General features: G+C 51.8%; 7 protein-coding genes across 7 annotated transcripts; 5 read left to right on the top strand and 2 right to left on the bottom strand.

Annotated features, from left to right (window-relative positions):
* The first annotated feature begins 134 nt into the window (after window positions 1-134).
* Window positions 135-2,296, top strand: BKA58DRAFT_470680 (general substrate transporter). The gene is made up of 3 exons (XM_046175198.1): window positions 135-590; window positions 650-1,099; window positions 1,151-2,296. The coding sequence occupies exons 1-3, from the start codon at window positions 542-544 to the stop codon at window positions 2,104-2,106; spliced, it is 1,455 nt and encodes a 484-aa protein (XP_046023008.1). The 5' UTR covers window positions 135-541; the 3' UTR covers window positions 2,107-2,296.
* A 1,491-nt stretch (window positions 2,297-3,787) lies between these two features.
* Window positions 3,788-5,480, top strand: BKA58DRAFT_460026 (uncharacterized protein; the record flags this gene model as incomplete). The annotated part of the gene is made up of 1 exon (XM_046174741.1): window positions 3,788-5,480. The coding sequence occupies one exon, from the start codon at window positions 3,788-3,790 to the stop codon at window positions 5,285-5,287; it is 1,500 nt and encodes a 499-aa protein (XP_046023007.1). The 3' UTR covers window positions 5,288-5,480.
* A 927-nt stretch (window positions 5,481-6,407) lies between these two features.
* BKA58DRAFT_319335 (uncharacterized protein) lies at window positions 6,408-9,026 on the top strand (the record flags this gene model as incomplete). Its single annotated transcript, XM_046167711.1, has 4 exons — window positions 6,408-6,936; window positions 7,032-7,268; window positions 7,729-8,443; window positions 8,678-9,026. 4 exons carry the CDS (start codon window positions 6,408-6,410, stop codon window positions 9,024-9,026), a joined length of 1,830 nt encoding a protein of 609 aa, XP_046023006.1.
* An 825-nt stretch (window positions 9,027-9,851) lies between these two features.
* BKA58DRAFT_460016 (uncharacterized protein) lies at window positions 9,852-11,190 on the bottom strand (the record flags this gene model as incomplete). Its single annotated transcript, XM_046174740.1, has 3 exons — window positions 10,865-11,190; window positions 10,254-10,812; window positions 9,852-10,202 (listed from the first exon to the last, which is right to left on the bottom strand). Exons 1-3 carry the CDS (start codon window positions 11,170-11,172, stop codon window positions 9,852-9,854), a joined length of 1,218 nt encoding a protein of 405 aa, XP_046023005.1. The 5' UTR covers window positions 11,173-11,190.
* Window positions 11,191-11,559: 369 nt separating this feature from the next.
* On the top strand, window positions 11,560-12,833 carry BKA58DRAFT_460014 (uncharacterized protein). The gene has a single exon (XM_046174739.1). The coding sequence runs from the start codon at window positions 11,670-11,672 to the stop codon at window positions 12,729-12,731; it is 1,062 nt and encodes a 353-aa protein (XP_046023004.1). The 5' UTR covers window positions 11,560-11,669; the 3' UTR covers window positions 12,732-12,833.
* Window positions 12,763-14,442, bottom strand: BKA58DRAFT_387839 (glycoside hydrolase superfamily). Its single transcript, XM_046170602.1, has 3 exons — window positions 14,148-14,442; window positions 13,809-14,092; window positions 12,763-13,756 (listed from the first exon to the last, which is right to left on the bottom strand). The coding sequence occupies exons 1-3, from the start codon at window positions 14,243-14,245 to the stop codon at window positions 12,936-12,938; spliced, it is 1,203 nt and encodes a 400-aa protein (XP_046023003.1). The 5' UTR covers window positions 14,246-14,442; the 3' UTR covers window positions 12,763-12,935.
* A 9-nt stretch (window positions 14,443-14,451) lies between these two features.
* Window positions 14,452-16,740, top strand: BKA58DRAFT_203101 (heterokaryon incompatibility protein-domain-containing protein). The gene is made up of 2 exons (XM_046165865.1): window positions 14,452-15,360; window positions 15,412-16,740. The coding sequence occupies exons 1-2, from the start codon at window positions 14,747-14,749 to the stop codon at window positions 16,622-16,624; spliced, it is 1,827 nt and encodes a 608-aa protein (XP_046023002.1). The 5' UTR covers window positions 14,452-14,746; the 3' UTR covers window positions 16,625-16,740.
* Window positions 16,741-16,982: the final 242 nt, after the last annotated feature.

Here is a 16,982-nt window from a genome sequence, read left to right as displayed (position 1 = left end):
CCGGCAGTCTGATTCGTTGCCGAGCGCGAACGCGGGGACCCCACCAAGACATTGCAGCTTGGCTTGCAACTCGATCTTAACTCCCGACTCGTGGCGCAGGTCCTTGCCGTTCTTCGTAATCCTTCTCCGAGAATTTAACTGTTGACGAGCACAACTTCTGGTACTATGGCGAAAGCTAGACATAGTGATTGTATCTCACAACAATAGGGTTGAGGTACGGAAGTCGAGGTATTTGATACAACCATGTAAGACGCAGCATCTTGGGATTGCTTAGGAACTTCTGCGAGATACGTGCTGTTGTTCCATCTAGCCCGAGCTTTCGCGACGGCAGTAGAGCATGACAAGCATTCTGGGCCCCTTGTACAGTCTGCATGATCCGTGCATGGACACATGCGCGTGTCAGCCAATGCTGGCTTCGGGGTAGCAGATTCCCGGGTAGCAATGGTCGCAAAATGGAACGATAGTCCGTTGATACATAAACCGTGGTGTCGCATAGCGATAGATCCACTTCCCCACACAGTATCTCACATCGTTGCTCAAGATGGGAGTCGCTGTCACGGTCTTCAGCGCAATCTTTCTGGCAACTGGAGGTACGATTTCTACCTGACAAGCGCACCAGCTCACAAGATCTGTACTGATTCATGCGCAGGTTTCCTTTTCGGATATGATTCTGGTATCATCACCTCGACCATCGCCCTTCCTACCTTCAAAGAGTACTTCAACGACCCTTCGGACGATGTCGTTGGTGGTATTGTGTCCGCCTTTCAAGGTGGTGCCATCGCCGGGACCATCTTCAACATGCTATTCGCGGATATGCTAGGCCGGCGCTGGACTATCTTCGTAGGATCGGTCATCTCCATCTTGGGCAGTTCTCTTCAAGCAGGCGCTGTGAACATGGCTATGCTTATCGTTGGCCGCTTCATCGGCGGAGTCGCTGTGGGTCAGCTCACTTCGACTATCCCCATGTATGCTGGTGAGCTTTCCGAGGCAAAGTATCGTGGCACACTCTCGGGTTTGTTGCAGTGGATGTTGAGCTGGGGATTCTTTGTCGCTCAATGGCTCGGCTATGGTTGCTCTTTCAACAGCACTCAGTTCTCATGTGAGTCGACTTGGACATGAGTTGCGGTCTCGCCATACTAATGTGTCTCAGGGCGCTTCCCTCTCGCATTCCAGAATCTGCCTGGTCTCGTCTTGCTTGCTGGCATTTTCTTCCTGCAAGAGTCTCCCCGTTGGCTCATGGAGAAAGATCGACATGAAGACGCCATGGCCTCGCTCAGTAAGCTCCGAAGAGGCCACGATGCTGAGACAATCGATCTCGAATTTCGCGAAATCCGTGATGTCATCATCGCAGACCGCGCTCTGGGCAACATCAGTTGGCTCTCAATCATTACGAAAACCTCATGGCGCAAGCGTCTCTTGCTGGGTTGTGGTGTGCAAGCATTCGGTCCGCTTTCCGGTATCAACGTTATCAACTACTATGGCCCACGCATCTACGAGATCCTTGGGATATCGACACAAGAATCGCTCATGATTATCGGTATCAGCGGCGCCCTCTCAATCGTGTGGTGTACTATCGGACTGGCACTAGTCGACAAATTTGGACGTATCAAGCCCCTTCTCATATCGGCAGCGGGCCTAGCAGCTGCCTTGCTCGTCAACGCCGTACAAGGGCAATACTTCGACCCCAACAATGGCGCGCAGCTGCGCAGTATGGTGGCCATGAACTTCCTCTTCTCCTTCTTTTACACCCCTCTTGGTATCATATCCTGGGTTTACCCTGCGGAAATCTTCCCCATCGAATGCCGCGCCCTTGGTAACGCCATCACAACCTTCACGAACTGGGTCGTTAACCTCATCTTCGCTCAGTTCTCCCCCCAGGCACTCAGCACGATTGAGTTCAAGTACTTTTATGTCTTCTTCTGCTTCAACATTATTGCCTTCTTGTGCTATTGGTTCTTCTATCCGGAAACCAAGGGTAAGACCTTGGAGCAGATGGACGAGCTATTTGGCGATCAGTTGGTACCGCATGCATTGCAAGATCCGGCAGCGGCATCGGCGGCTATGGAAAAGGATGAGAAGCTTCATGCGGAGATCGCAGTCGTCTGATTGCGATTCGGTGCGGCCGGTGTTGGCTTTGAGCAGGAGGTATGTCAGAGGGAAGCTGCAGGTGGCGTTGTTGGAAGATTAACATGTGATACGTGCGCGGTGTCTATAGCGACTTATTACCAGATATATGATCTGTATGATCTGTGACCTTCCGAAACTGCCAATGTGACGTAGACGGACAGAATGTTTGAGCATAGTAGTGCCTCGTGAGAGAAACAATAACAATTGGCTTGGCGCAGGCAGGATGTCGATGCAGCAAGGCGGAAAGCAGCCGGGACAAGCTAGTACATGAGAGGAAAGGCGCTGCGCATCATTGATCTCAGGAGGTGCACGTACCAGGGGACTGGTCGAACGAACTTTCCCCAGCCCCCAACGAAGCTCACACGCTACATCTAATCGTCGCTATGCGGGGCTTCTTGATCTTCTCCAACAGCTCGAAGTGTTCTGCCATGTCAGCCGCGCAACTAGGTATAAGACACCGACCAACACGGGTTACCCTCCACCATCCCAGCCATCTGAGCATCCATCAAATGTAGCAGTACCATGGCGAAATTACGACATGCCCTCTTGCCAACTGGATGATATGAAGGCATTCAATGCACTCTAACAGACGAGAGAACAAAAGCTAGATATTCTTCATGAAAGAGTTCTCTCGGAAAGCTTACCACAACACGAATTAACCGCTTAGAGTCCGTCAACTATCATACCAGAACGACACTGGTTTTCAGCCTCTCGCCACTCTCAGTAGAGGTCCAATATGTTCATCGGGCGAATAGAAGAATATTCATCAGGGAAAAGGTGAAGCATATCTTGTCCCAGAAGACGCAGACGCGAAAAGATCGATGCAACCCATATATCCTGCGTGGGCACAGCGCTGCATCAAATGGCGAGCTTGTCGGAACTTGCGCTCTTCACAGTATGGCCACTTGCGTCTCCCAACTCGAAGTACGGATCTTCTTTCCATTTTATTTTCTTCGTCACCTCCGTGATGACCACATCATCAAAGGTCCTGATCAACTCGTGACTCGTGGCAGCAGTGACGATAACACTCCCCGTGACGCTTGCTAGCATTGCATCGCAAGTTGTCGTGAGCCTCTCTACGCAGCGCGGGCTCTAGGCACCCGCGGGTTTCAGTCTAGTATGAGTAACACGGATCTTGCAGGGCTTCTCCCCTGTACTCAGGACTGGGGTACAACCCAAAAGTAGAGATAAGGGGATTTGTGTGTGGCGACTCTCGCCGTTTCCAGCTCAATGAAGGCGTCTTGCGCACTTGGCTGAAAAACTCCGCTCCTCATATAAACCCTCTCTCTCTCTCTCTCTCTCTCTCTCTCTCTCTCTCTCTCTCTCTTGTGTTGTAAGCTCAACTACATAACGTTTAGTCAATAGCGTTTCCGACTTACTAGAAGCCTGTCGCATATCTAGATCCTAAGCCTAACTATTTGTTGTTACCCTTACACCTCTTTCCCGAAGTCATAAGGAAATCTCTTCAACGGTCATCAGGCCCGGAAGCTTCCTTTCGAGCTCAAAACCTCCGGCCCATCCTTGAGGGCGAAACCACAACATCATTGCTACTGGCGATATCCATCCTCGAGATCCAAACCAGACGCCCTCCCAACGAAGTTCTGTAAATCACAGCAAAGCAAATTCGTCCATATTGCTGCACGTACGCGTTTTAGCCTCGATGTCTTCTTCCAACAGGCCCGGACGACTTCGAGAGATAGCTAGCAGCTCTGGCTCCGAGTTAGTCAGACCACAACGTCGGAAGCCTTTGCATGCAACCAGCTCCAAACACAACGAACGTCGGAAAGGAGATCTCGACAACCGCCCCTCTGATCGCCAAGCGGACGCCGGCGATGTGTCTCTCGATCACCTCATACATCCCCACGAATACGTGGACTATAGGCCAGTTCTTCGTTCGGATCGCATAGCTCATCAAACTCGAGCAAGAACTCGCTTGGTACTAAAGGATCGAGACTTCCAATCGGATGAGGTATCTATACCTTTGTCCAAGGGATCATCTTTACCTTATATGGAGTCCGTCGACCACTTCGAGACTATCCGCGCAGGTTCTCATGCAATTACTGCACTTCGAAAGCACATTTCCGCCGCTCTCCTTGCAAGGCATCCCGATTTGAGCGATATGGAGTTCTCAAGACATAGCAAGCCGTCGTCTATAGCGAATCTGCGCTTGGTACTTGGAACCTACACTGACAGGTCCATAAAGAACTGGGGCAACCCTGTGTATGCGTACCTCAGTCCGAATGCGAATTCCTCAATCGGCCCCAAGTTCATCATGGAGGTCAATGAAAGACACGGACATGGAGGACATGACGTTGTGGAAGTGACATGGTATGAGGCTGTATTTGAGCAGAGGGTTGCAACTAAACTCCCCTTCAAACAAGCTGCAACGAAAGACGAACTGTATGCCGCGGTCAAGTATTACTTCTTATTGGCGGTGGAGGCGGGAGTGGAGGCCTTTCATCATGACTTCATACCATTGAACAGGTCTTTTGTCCAGCACCTGACCAGCTTGTGCCTACATTATGTACCAGATCTTCGGACACCGACGCCTTCTACTGAGGGATATACATACGATGAGAAGCCACCTCCACAATATCCCACGAAGTTTGATCGACGGCGTCCCCCAGGCTATGAGAAAGAGCCGGGTGTAGCAAAGGTCCAGCAATTTTCGCACGTCAGCATGGACGCGTCCGAATCTTACCCAGACAAGAGCGACAACGGCAGTGCAGACGACGAGTCTTCCAGTCTGCAGCGGTCCAGATACGAGAAGCAAGCTTCTCGAACGCCAGGCTTCGCAGCGGAGACGTCTTTGCATATCTCAGCTCAACGGCGGCGCAAACCTATCACTGCTTTCTTACACAACGATCGATCAGCCCTACCACGTCTCCGCAGTCAGCGCAAAGAAGTTTCAGCTTGCAGCTCGACTTACCCGTGCAATGCCATCTCTTCGTGGTTGGGAACAATGACTGAAGAGCTAAAATCGCATCCGAATGCTCCGCCTACCAAGGCGCGATCAGGCAAAAGGTGCGAGTTGAAGAGCAACCAATCCGCGCCGGGTGCTATCGATTGGCGCTGCGAGGATTGTCGCCGCAAAGCTCGGTGTACTCTGGCTGCGAAGATATTGATCATTTTTCAAACCGTGACCAGGGCAGCCTGTTGAGTGGTACACTCAACTCCGTTTACTCGTTTTCGGATCAACACGCCTCGAAGCCCGATGGAGAACGCGTGACGTTGACGCACATCGCGATGACAGAGCCAAGCCCTGATAAACATCGTCGCGATATAGAGTGGAGAACGTTCCGTACTGCGACTGCTTCTCTTCTAGGAGTGGAAAAAGACCGTCGTGAGCGCCGCACATCGAGGAAAGCAGAGCGGTCTCGCAATCCAATCGCCAACCGCCGTTCCGGCTCGACCTTTGATCGAGTCATGTCGCCTTCCCTTCTAAAGCGTCAAAAGAAGGTCATCGATAGTCGCATCGAAAAGACACTTCATGACATCAAGGATCACTACATCCGACTGCAGAAGCTTCGACAGCTTCAAGCAAGTGTCGAGGCGGAGATGGTAGAAGCGAAGCGCCTTGAAGAGAAGGAGAATCGGTTTGAAGGCGAGGAGATGATGCGCCGGAAGGACGAGGAGGAGGGCGCCGACGATAGCAATAAGTCGAGGTTTATGAGATCTTTGGAGAAACAACAGTATTCGTATAAAAAGAGTGGCCTCTGAGTCGATGTAAGGGAGGTTCATTGGGGTCGTACGAGACATTACTTTTCAAGATGGCGAGAGAACGGGTGCAGCAGTTGCGGTCTTTGGCTTTCTCAAACATCACGCTGTAGTCAATCTGATACGATATGCATAACTACTAGCAACGTAACATGTGCTTGATACAAATTTCCCCCAGTCATCATCCCGTCTTCACGGCGTCTTTGCAACTTAGCGCGCCCGCGTCGAGCGTTTGCTTACCTATACAGGCAACCTACGTCACGTAAACAGAACGCGTCCATCAAAACAACGAACCGCACCAATTATTGTTGCAGCATACACGTACTTGAACGTAAGATCCACACAACCAACCCACCTGTTGTAGTTTTCCAGGCCTACAGACCCAAACCGATCTCATCACAGACTACACCGCGTATTCGGTAACGACGCCCAAGATGTCTGTCGCTAAGGCCAACCTAGCCCAGCTCTACACGGAAATCGGGGCTAGCTTGATCGACCACGCACCCTACGACCAGATAGTCACCTCCCCGCAGTATTATGATTCTCGCGCTATATCCTTCAAGATGCTGTTTGGCTTCATTATCGACAAGCGCAGCAATAAGCAGCAACACATCTGGGTGCTTCTTTACCCACCAACCAAGGAAGGACGGCATGCTGAAGTTCAGTTTCACTCCTTCCATCCCGATACGGGGGCTTTCGTCAAGTATGACGATAGCAACATCAGCACTACGGTCTCCGCACTCGCCGACGCGTTCCGCAACCCCAAGAAAGCAGCGAAAGGAAAGCACGTAGCGCTGGCGAAGTACTATTATCTGGAGGCCCTTGTCGCGAGGGAGGCCAAGACGGGAAGCGCCGAGCTGGTGATAGCCATACCGGTTAATCGGACTTTTATCGACAGTATGAGGGTTGTTTGTAACGAATTCAAGGAGGAAGCGAACGAGAGGTCGGCGCACATGCGCTCACCATCAGCGACACTTGTGGAGGACGATGACGGTGTCCTCAGCGATTTCCCAGAAGACCTATCCGAGCCCACTCAGCAGTCTGTAGAGCCGAGCTCGACAATCACGCCCGAGACCTCTCCCGCTCCCGTAAGTAGCCCGATACTTTTGCTTTCAATCAATACTAACTTCATCAGACTCTCAAGGACAACTCCCGGCGACTCGATACCCTTCTCGCGGTGCGCGAAGACGAACTTCAGCTCCAGAGTTCCATGAACGCTCTGGAAAGCGAGCAAACAGCGTTGGATATCGCGCGCGGAGAGATAGAAGGAGAACAGCAGCGGTTGGAACAGCGGCGCCGCGTCAATGAAGAAAAGCAGGCCGACATAAATGCTCGCCGCGAACAAGCATTCAATGGAATGAGCTTATTGGATGCATTCAAGTTAGGTGTGGAGATGGAGCGCGAAGGGAAGCGCCGAAAGCTCGGTTAGAGTCGCTTGATGAAGGTCTCGGCGTCTTGTATTATCAGTTGTACAACTGAACAATTGGGCAGCAAAGCCTTCCCTGAAGGCTACGCAGTGTCTTACTTGTATAGTTTGTAAATCTTAATGTACTGTATACTTCGAAGGTACCAGTTTAGCAGCAAGTACTAATGAGACAATAAAGAGCGCCCTCGTGGTGAACATCAAACATTGCAGGCGCCTGTAATGATAATGAAAACCAGCAGTTGTCTTAGAGTAGAGAAGATACGCACATACCTTTTTTGTAGTGTCGAGCCTCGAGAGGCGTTGATCCATCTGATAGCAAGAGATCGATCTAGCATGTAGTGAATAATCCAGAAGCAACTAAAACACTCACGTAATTAGCGCATCCCTCCGCGTATATGACTACTTCTCTTGATCCCTACAATAGGCACCTCTTTCGCGTGACTTCGAATCTATCCAAGACATCAGGAGTCTCGCCATCATGTTCGCCAGGTCACCTCAACCTGACGACAGCCCTTCCTACGCGAAACTCAAGCGTGACCTCGGCGACGACGCGCCTCTCCTCAACTTTCTGCCCTACAAGCGCGCCACTTTTGAGCCACAGAATGAGATCGCCGAAGCAGCGCCCGAGCGACTCCTCTACGGCGATATGATGGAGAGCAAGGGTTCGCTCTGGATCTACTGGACCCTCAACTACCACAACAAGAAGAAGAGCCACCACGACTACCGGATGATAACCTTCCAGACTATCGAAGGCGCCAAGAACCATGAGGCGGGCGTGCGCCCGGGCTCAGTCCAGAACGTCGCACTGGCGTCATGGCCGTTCAAGCATGCAAAAGACCACGATGCGCTCGCAGCTATCGCGAAGTACTTGTTTATCCGTAAAGGTATCGATATGCAACTGCAATTTCCGGTGTCCTCTGGCCCGTTCAGAGAGGCCCTTATGCGCGTCTGTCAGCATTACAAAGCCATATACAACGAGACGCAAGCCAACAAGGCAGCAAGCCGGCGTGCATCAGTGATGCCTACTGGAGGTCACCACGAGATGGCTAATCAGCAATTTCAAGACCCACGAGAACCTTCTTCCGCGGCTTCGTTGGCCCCATCCCAAGCTCATTCTCCAGCGCCCTCTCAAAGCCTTTTCCAACCTCTGTTCCGTGACCCATCAAGACCGGTGTCGCGCGGGCCACCCCGGCCCAGGAGTATGAGCAGTATGGACACTCGCAAGCGCCGACACAGTTCGGGTCCAGATCACCACCCTGAGCCTGAGTCAGAAAGGCGCGGCGCCCATCATGAGGAATCTAGCAACTTCTCATCGTACTCCCGGCCACCTTCCCCGTTCCTCGCGGCTGTTCAGCCTCCCCTTGACGGGCGCCCTGAAGATGAAGAGATGCGAGGCCTTCCTGTTAGCAACAACAACAAACCAAATCTGGAACAACCAGCCGGTGTTGTGCGCCCGGGCGACGTCGATCGTGAAACGATGATGGATCAATACATTGCGCTCAAAGCCCGGGAAGAAGAGCTTGACGGTAGGATCAGTGATATGGAGACGGAGCGTGTACGTATTGCGGACCAAGTAACAGGGCTGCAAGCGGACATCAACGCGATCGGTAACCGAAAGGGCGACCTAGAAGAAGAGAAAGGTCGTGTGCGGGCGGAGAAGAAGCAGCTGCAGATTCAGCTAGATAAAGACGAACATCTGGACTTTGGATTTGAAGCTGGACGAAGGATGGAGACTAAGCGTCAAAGGCGGGAGTAGTCTCTGGAAGGCACTGACCTAACACCGACGCACTGCTTGGAGGCGTTGATAACTATACGCTTGATGGTTGGTTAGAGAAGTGGCGGGGTTAGATCCTGCGTTCTTTATACATGACCTGGGAGGAGCAAGGGGATGACTAGCTGCAGATGGACATGGAGGATAGCTCAAGTTACCAGTAGAGGCGAATTGATCATGTATATTGAAGTGGAACCGGTGAAAGATGGAGTTTCTGCAACAATTCCGATGTTTTGAGATAGAACAATCGAAAACATGTCTAGGGAAAGGGGGAGAACCTGAATGAGCTGTGAATTGAGTTTTAGGAGTGCAGAATTCGCTAGGGACCTCATCAAGCACCACGCCGCATGACGTAAGCACTACAATTATCCAATAGTTAAAACTCTTGACTCTCCAACGTAAATTCGCGTCGCGTCCTCGCGGTCGAATAGCCTAGAGTATCGCGCTATCAACAATTTCTTCCTTGAAGATTATCAAGGCGTCGCAGTACCCGTCTGTACCGATAGCGACGCCTACAGGTCATTACTGTTCTCCGCAAAAACAAATCATGCAGTGAAGAGTAGAAGTGGAGCTGGAGCTGGAAGAGTAAAAGTGAGTGTTGGCGTTGTATTTGATCACATGCATTATGGCACGCCTCTTTTGAACGCACCACCGTGGGGAATACAATACAATGACTGCCTGAGTACAGCAGCCAGTAGAGACTTTGTAGTCTGCAAACGTCGTAATGCCGCTGCCATCACTGTACCAAGACCTTCCAAAGGACCCACTAACGCCGCTCCAAGCACACGAGGCGCACGAGTATAGCGCGCACTAGTCTTCCTCTCCGCTATCGCTCTCAGACTTCATACCCTTCTTTGCCCGCTCCGACGCTCTCTTCACCATCTCACCTCCAAGAACGAAGATATCGCGCTCCTTCTGGGTGAGTGACGACCGAAGATGCTTCATCTCGATTCCAAGGTGTCGATTCTCTTCCTTCAGCTTCCGACCCTCCACCTTTAGATCGGCCATCTTAGTTTCAAGAGCCTCGATCTTGCCCCTTAAGTCTTTCTGGTTTTCCTTGTTCAACATGAGATTTTCCTTGCACCTGGTCTTTCTGTCGATGGCTTTACGATAATCGTTGGGGAAGTCGATGGACGATTGGGAGTTGGGGCTCTTCTCGATCTGGTAGCCTGTTAGTATACAAGGGGTTCTAGATGATCAGATGAAACCTACGAGGACATCTGTAGACTCCCGGCGTGTTGATGAAGCACGCGAAGTATCCATAGCGTCGCTGTTGTCTGCCTCAACAGAGTCCGAGTGGATGAGGAAACCTTGACCTTTGTCGACCATTGCTGAGGAAGAGGGTTGTACTGTAGCTGCCGGAGGATTCGATCGCAGTGGTGGTGTACTTGTAGTCACTCGCTTCCTGGGTAGATCTGGAGTCATCGTGCGGGCCCTCTTGAGAGGACCTTCGGGGATGAACAAGCTCGGTCCTGCCTGTACCGCGGGAATCATAGACACTATGGGAGCGCGCTGCGAGGTGATTTGCGGAGTACGCCTAGCCTTGGCCACTTTGACGGAGGAACTGGCCGCTGCCGCCATCACCGCAGATTCTCCAGCCACTTTACATGCCGCAGTCAGCGAAGTGATGAAGTGATCACCGACTATCCACGGTACTGGCGTAACGACTTTCATGAAGATGAAGTAGTACTTGATCACAGCGCGTAGCTGGTCCATATCGATGACGCCCGCTCTCTTGAGGAACCTAAACGCACTTGCCGCACCAGTTTGCCTGAAAAGGTCAGTACACGTTCCGCAATAGCTCGGACAGAGAATGGACCAACCTCACCGCGTCATCTGCGCTCATAGCCCCGCGGAGCTTACCGAGACGGTCGAAGATGTTGAAGCGTTGGTGGGGTGAGCGGCCAGCAGCGTGGTCGTTCTGCAGTAGAATCCACACCTCGGAATCTTTCTCCTTCCCGTCCTTGATAGTGCCGAAGAACATACGAAACGGCATCATGTTTGGACGCTCGCTCTTGGGGTCATCGAATGCGACAAGCCGGACCTTGGCGACCGGGAGATGATGGGTAGCTGGAACGACGGTTTGGGTTGCGGCAAGGGCCGTATCGGCCGCACCAACTTGGTTCCCCATAGTCGTTGGAGTAGGTGCTCTTGGTGTATTTAGGGTAGCTGGGTCTGTCGTCGCGTCTTGTTTTGTGTTGATCGCGGCGTTTGTAGTGTATGGATGGGGTTAGCGTGGCACTAGCGCGCTTGGATGGAGAAGGTGCAGCCTAGCCACGAGATACCCGGGAGGTGTTCGCTGTATTAAAGTTGAGAAATTCTTTCTGTAAGCGACAGTGAATCCCTCCTGGGTATGGTTGGTCTCAATGCAACTTGTGGAACCCGAAGTGTCAGTACCTAAGTGCAAGGGCATCGTGTTAGGTAATATTCTAGCTGCTGCTGTCAGCGCGATCAGCTCTCCAAACCAACTACATAAAGAAGGGTCTTCTATACCTCCTTACAGCGTGTAATTTGAGAGGCCTGATCTGTGCGTCAATCATACCACTAGCGTTGAGTCGGCTCTGATTTTGCATTTGTTCTCGCCCTCCCGAATATCAAGGTTCAGCAATATTACCGTATCGCCTGTCAATGGCAACTGCAAAGGAGACCCAAGCGACGCTGCCCCTAATATGGCAACGCCGCGTCAACAAGCTGAACGCCACACTGGTTCGCCGCGACTTGTTTACAGTGATAGAGGAAGTGCTCTTTCCTGCTACATCCACATTCGAGCAGGCAAGTTTACAAGAACGTAAGGCTTTGAGACTCTCTCTCGGGGACCGAAAGCAGAGAGATGGGACAACAGTTCCCGTGTGGGCGTACATTATCCTCGACGGCACCGATAGCGAGCCATCTATCATGTTTCGCGAAGAGGTCCAGATTCACTCAATCGGCGCAAATACTATTCGACTATATCCACGATCTGCCTCGTCTCTACTGCGAAAAGCAAATCACCTCAAGTCGCCTTTCTGCTTTCTACATCAAGAAACAGATGAAGGTGTCAAGGATGGGCGTGGCATGCTATGCGCAGTCATCGCCTACTATGCGCTGATAGCAGGATTGAGCGACTGTGCTATCCGATGGCGCCGATTTGACGGCTGTATGATTGCCGCCCTGGACTACATCAATGTCACCCTAGGATGGCTGCGCGAAATTTCGAGAAAGTCATCGCGCACGACCGCCAACGTCATCGCCCCCAAATCACTCGTAGTAAGACTCCCGATAGGCCAAGAGGCTCTTGCAAAGATTACTGGAGTTTCCCCTGGGTTCGAAATTCCAGACAGCGAGGACGAAGAGGACATCATGCTTCTCAATGAAGACATGCAAGAGCAGCCAGACGTCCCGAACATTACGCAGCGACCTGCCCTCGCCGTTCTCGAGGAGTTACCAGACACCGTCGACAGCGTCTTCGGAGACGACGTCGCCAGCGTCGCAGAAGAAGTCGACAGCGTCATCGGAGATGTCAGCGACAGTATCATTGTGGCAAACAGCAGATCTCAAGTACACGGAAACGAGCAACCATGCTATACTTCGTTGACGATCAAGAGGCGCAAGCTGGAGGATATCACGGCAGGAAGCGATGGCGACGTGGTCGAGGAGATGGATGGGCACGGTTGGCGGCAAGCTTCTTGGGGCCGATCGCGAAGGAAGTAGGGTAGTTGAATTTGAGGAATTAACAGGGTGATACGGAAGTTCACATTGTATAGTAGAGTGTTGAGGTGTCGTCACTCCGAAGTCAGGATGGCAGCGGCGAAGGCTGGTTATTACATTTCCCGCGCTATTGCCGGCCGTTGGAGCTAAATTTATCATGAGCTAGCGCAATCTGATGGTTCCCTGGGCATTCTCCATCGAAAACCACTACAACTCGCTCCTCTCACCAGACGTCTCTCTACGCCCTTCCTTGCTGCCATCCAACGCCGCCATCGCCTCATTGCTTGCCTTCAAATGCTCGAACTTTGGTGCATCTTCTCCCAACCCCCATGCAAATACACCACCAAGCGCCTTGTCCCGCATAATAACCTGCATTTTGCGCTTGATAGCTTCAGGCGTATCCCAGGTCCAGAATAGGTTCTCCTTCGAGTCCCAGTAGTAATGTCCACCACCAACTTCGTCATAAACGCCCTTTTCCATTGCACGCTCGTACGACGCGGAGAGCTCTTCAGGAACGGAGTCATGCCATGAGAATGCGCCAGCTTTACCCAAGTCAGCGCCTGTGATGGGATCTTCCATGAGTTCTGTCGCGCAGCCGATGGGGCTGACACTGCATGTTGAATTTGCAGCGGTCTTGTACCATTTGATGTAGAACGCCAGTCCTAAGTTCGCCTTCTCAGGCGGTACACCGGCGTCGAGATACGCGTTGATGGCTTCGAGCGAGTTCTGGATTCCAGTGTGATGCTTTGTTACATTGTCACGGCGGTTGAACATGTCGTATGTCATGATATTCAGGTAGTCGACTGATTCCATGATGGCGGGGATGGTGGAAGGGGTGAAGGCTAGCATGTCGCGTGGTAGACCGGGAACGGCTGCTGAGATGGTCTTTCCAGTTCCTATCGCGGAACGGATTGCTGCTAGTAGCTTGGGGTAAGCATCTATTTCCCAAGCTTTATCGGAGTTAAGATGGCCGGGTGTCTTGTAGTCTTCGCCGTTGCCACCTGGGTATTCCCAATCCATGTCGATGCCTGTTCCGATTAGCAAGTTCCTCCACAGTAAGGATTATAAAATGCAACACACCGTCAGCACCAGTCGCGTCGAGCATAGCTTTCACGTTGCTAGCAAATAGCTTCTGGCTTTCTTCCGTTCTGGCCGCTGTCGAGAAGCCATCCGTGTCTCCCCATCCGCCAATCGCGACTTGGATGATTGTTCCATCAGCGAACTTGGGCCGAACGTCTTCAATGGTGGTGAAGAGCGGCCATTCATCTTGCTCTGGAGTGTTGAAGGTATCAGAACGCATAAAGGCAAGAGCTACATCAGTGATGTTTGACACGAGATTATGTTCTGGTACGACATTATGTTGCCTGAAAACTATCAGCGACATCATTTCATGTAATGGTAGTGTAGTTCTAGCTTTACCCTGTTAGGTACATGATGTACTTCAACCTCGTCGTAGTGGCCGCTGCAGCAGCGAACGTCCAGGCCAGGCAAAGCCATGGCCAAAGATTTGTGACCATCGTTCGTGACTCTCCAAGAAGACAAGATCTCTTCAGAAACAGTAGGATGTGTCGAGCCGTGCTACGGCACCGGTGGCTGGTGGCAGCGGGTCCCGAATATGCCCCGCAACTGACTAGGCCATTCACGGGCTAGCTTATCTGGACGCCGGTCGCAGTGGGCAGTGTCGTCTGGTGTTACACCCGAAGAACTTTGGCCATCGCAACGGCAAAGCCTACGGCTACCCTGGACAGAACCAGTCCAGAGCTCATGGAGCGTCCTGAGCTGATATTTTCTTGTTACCTAGGCATGGCTTGTCCTGTGGCTTGAGATGGGGTGTGCGATTGGCGGGAACAAGCCAAGAGCTTCAGCCTTCCGGTGAGGGTGTCATCCACGCAACTCATCTTCAGCCTGGTCGGTCCGCTCAAGGAAGCCTGCTACTTCTCAGCCTAAATCCCTTCTCCAGTATTTCTTCTACTTTTCTATGGGCGTATATTCACGCAAACGTTACAAAAAGCGCAACCATGTCCACGTCCACGACGGCCGGCTCCCCATCGCCCTACGAAGCTCTCCCTTTATCGCAAGGAGAAATACGGGTTCTGGAGGTTGCGCCCGCAAGTTTCGATGAGCCCGTCGAGTGCACCATGAAACGCGTCTCGCTTGTCGATGATCCGGTGCCAGCCTACGAGACTATCTCGTATTGCTGGGGAGCTCCTCGAGATCCGTCCGCTATAAAGCTCAACGGGCGTCAGATACATGTACCGGCAAACTCCGAGGCTGCTGTTAGGCGCATGCGACTGAGCGACCGACCGCGAGTACTTTGGATCGATGCCATATGTATAGATCAGTCATCGGTGACAGAACGCAGCGCCCAAGTGACGTTTATGACGACCGTTTACAGCGCCGCGGAGCACAACCTCATTTACCTCGGGGAAGATGACGACGATATGGCTGAGAGTGCCGTGAAGGCTCTTGAGGACGTTATGGACGACATGCGCGTCCCGACTGCCGAATTCACCTTACTACACGAAACCGTCAGCAATCACAAAACGGGCACCCAGTTATCCTCAAATGAACCGTTCAGCGCGAGTGTTGACCTCAAAGCTCTCGAGGCTCTTTTGAGTCACCACTGGTTCAGGTAAGACTGCACGCCGACTATCTCACGTCGAATTGAACTGAGCGATTGTAGACGTCTGTGGGTGCTTCAAGAAGCAGTTCTTGCATCATCCAATACCTGCCATTGGGGTACTTATACTTTCGATCTTCTCGATACAGTACGAGCTGCAGCATGGCTCATGTACAGATGTCATTTTATCTCTGATAGTCTTTTCTATTGCGATGGCTTGCATTGTGCCATCGAGATGTTCGAACTTCTCTGCCCCGACCATCGCTTTACTTCGAGGCGCGAATATCTAGCCAGCATGTTCATGACCATTCGACACTTCGAAAAGACCGAGCCAAAAGATAGCATCTTTGCCATTCTGGGCTTACTGGACAAAAACACGTCTCTAGAAAGCAGTCAAGTGGCATTACTTGAGGTTGACTATGTGAAATCGCTTTCTGGCGTATTGCGAGATGCTACACGGTATTCTCTGTGTCAAAAAGGCGATCTACGCGCTTTTAATTTCATCAATCACCGCTTCGATGTGTTGACTGATTGCCAATCGTTTCCGACATGGGCCATTCGCGCGGATCTGCAACAAGAAGTTAGCGACGCTGTAGAGCTACCCTATCATTTCGATGCTGGTGACGGTCTCGAGGCGCCATCTTTACTTGATGATGTTTCGCTTGGCGAAGAAGTAGTGCTTCTCCAAGGAATAGTGGTCGATGAAGTATATCAAACGACCGCCTCGTGCCTAAGAAGTACCTGGGAGAACAAGGAAGAGTTCAACGAGTGGCTGATCTCTGTCAGGGATACAGTTTTGCGCCATTGCAACGTCGCGAGTCAGGAAGAGCTCTTTCTAGCCACGGCCTTCGCTCTTGTGGCTGGCGCCACTTGGGGCGGAAGACGCGCACAGTCGAGTGATCTGCAGGTACTTCTAGATTATTTCAAGAGCTCGACCTCGAACGAAAATGATGCAGCCTTAGATGGCATCAGGATCACGAAAGGCTTGAACTCAGGAAAGATGAAGTTGATATACGAAAATTCCGCCACTTATCTCTGTTCGGACCGCCGTTTCTTCGTTACCGAGAGTGGACGCGTGGGTATAGGGCCTCGTTGCATGCAACCCGGAGACATCGTTGTAGTCCTAAGAGGAGGGAACAAGCCTTTCATCTTGCGAAAGAAAGTCGACGGTTACTGGCTACTTGGCCAGGCTTACGTGCATGGTATAATGGACGGCGAGGCAGTACAAATACACAAGGCTCGGGGCGGATCAGAGGAGGTGTTCCACATACGGTGAAGGCAACGTCTTTCTGCAGGGAAGATCTGGCGGAAGTGCAGCTCTGGTGACATATGCAGATTCGAAGTGAATGCGAGTATGGAGAATGACAGGGGATAGTGAACAATGACTAATGCAACTCTGTCACCAAAGCACCACTCCAGTTCAACAGCTATCCACATATCAAAACAAGCACGCATACCTACAATACCATCACGACAACCCGCGGACCCACACTACAGCGACTAGGATATGCGCAGAGCCCCCAATCCAACGACTAACACCCTACCATCATCTCACACCACCAACATCACTCACCAAACTCCAAGGCTACAACCACGACCACGACAAACAGGCATCACCAACACATCACGCACAC

Source organism: Alternaria rosae (genome assembly GCF_020736505.1).
Source record: "Alternaria rosae strain MPI-PUGE-AT-0040 chromosome Unknown BKA58scaffold_7, whole genome shotgun sequence".
Classification (NCBI taxonomy): Eukaryota; Fungi; Ascomycota; class Dothideomycetes; order Pleosporales; family Pleosporaceae; genus Alternaria; species Alternaria rosae.
The sequence above is the reverse complement of the archived record's forward strand: the minus strand, read 5'-3'. Positions and strand labels throughout refer to the sequence as shown.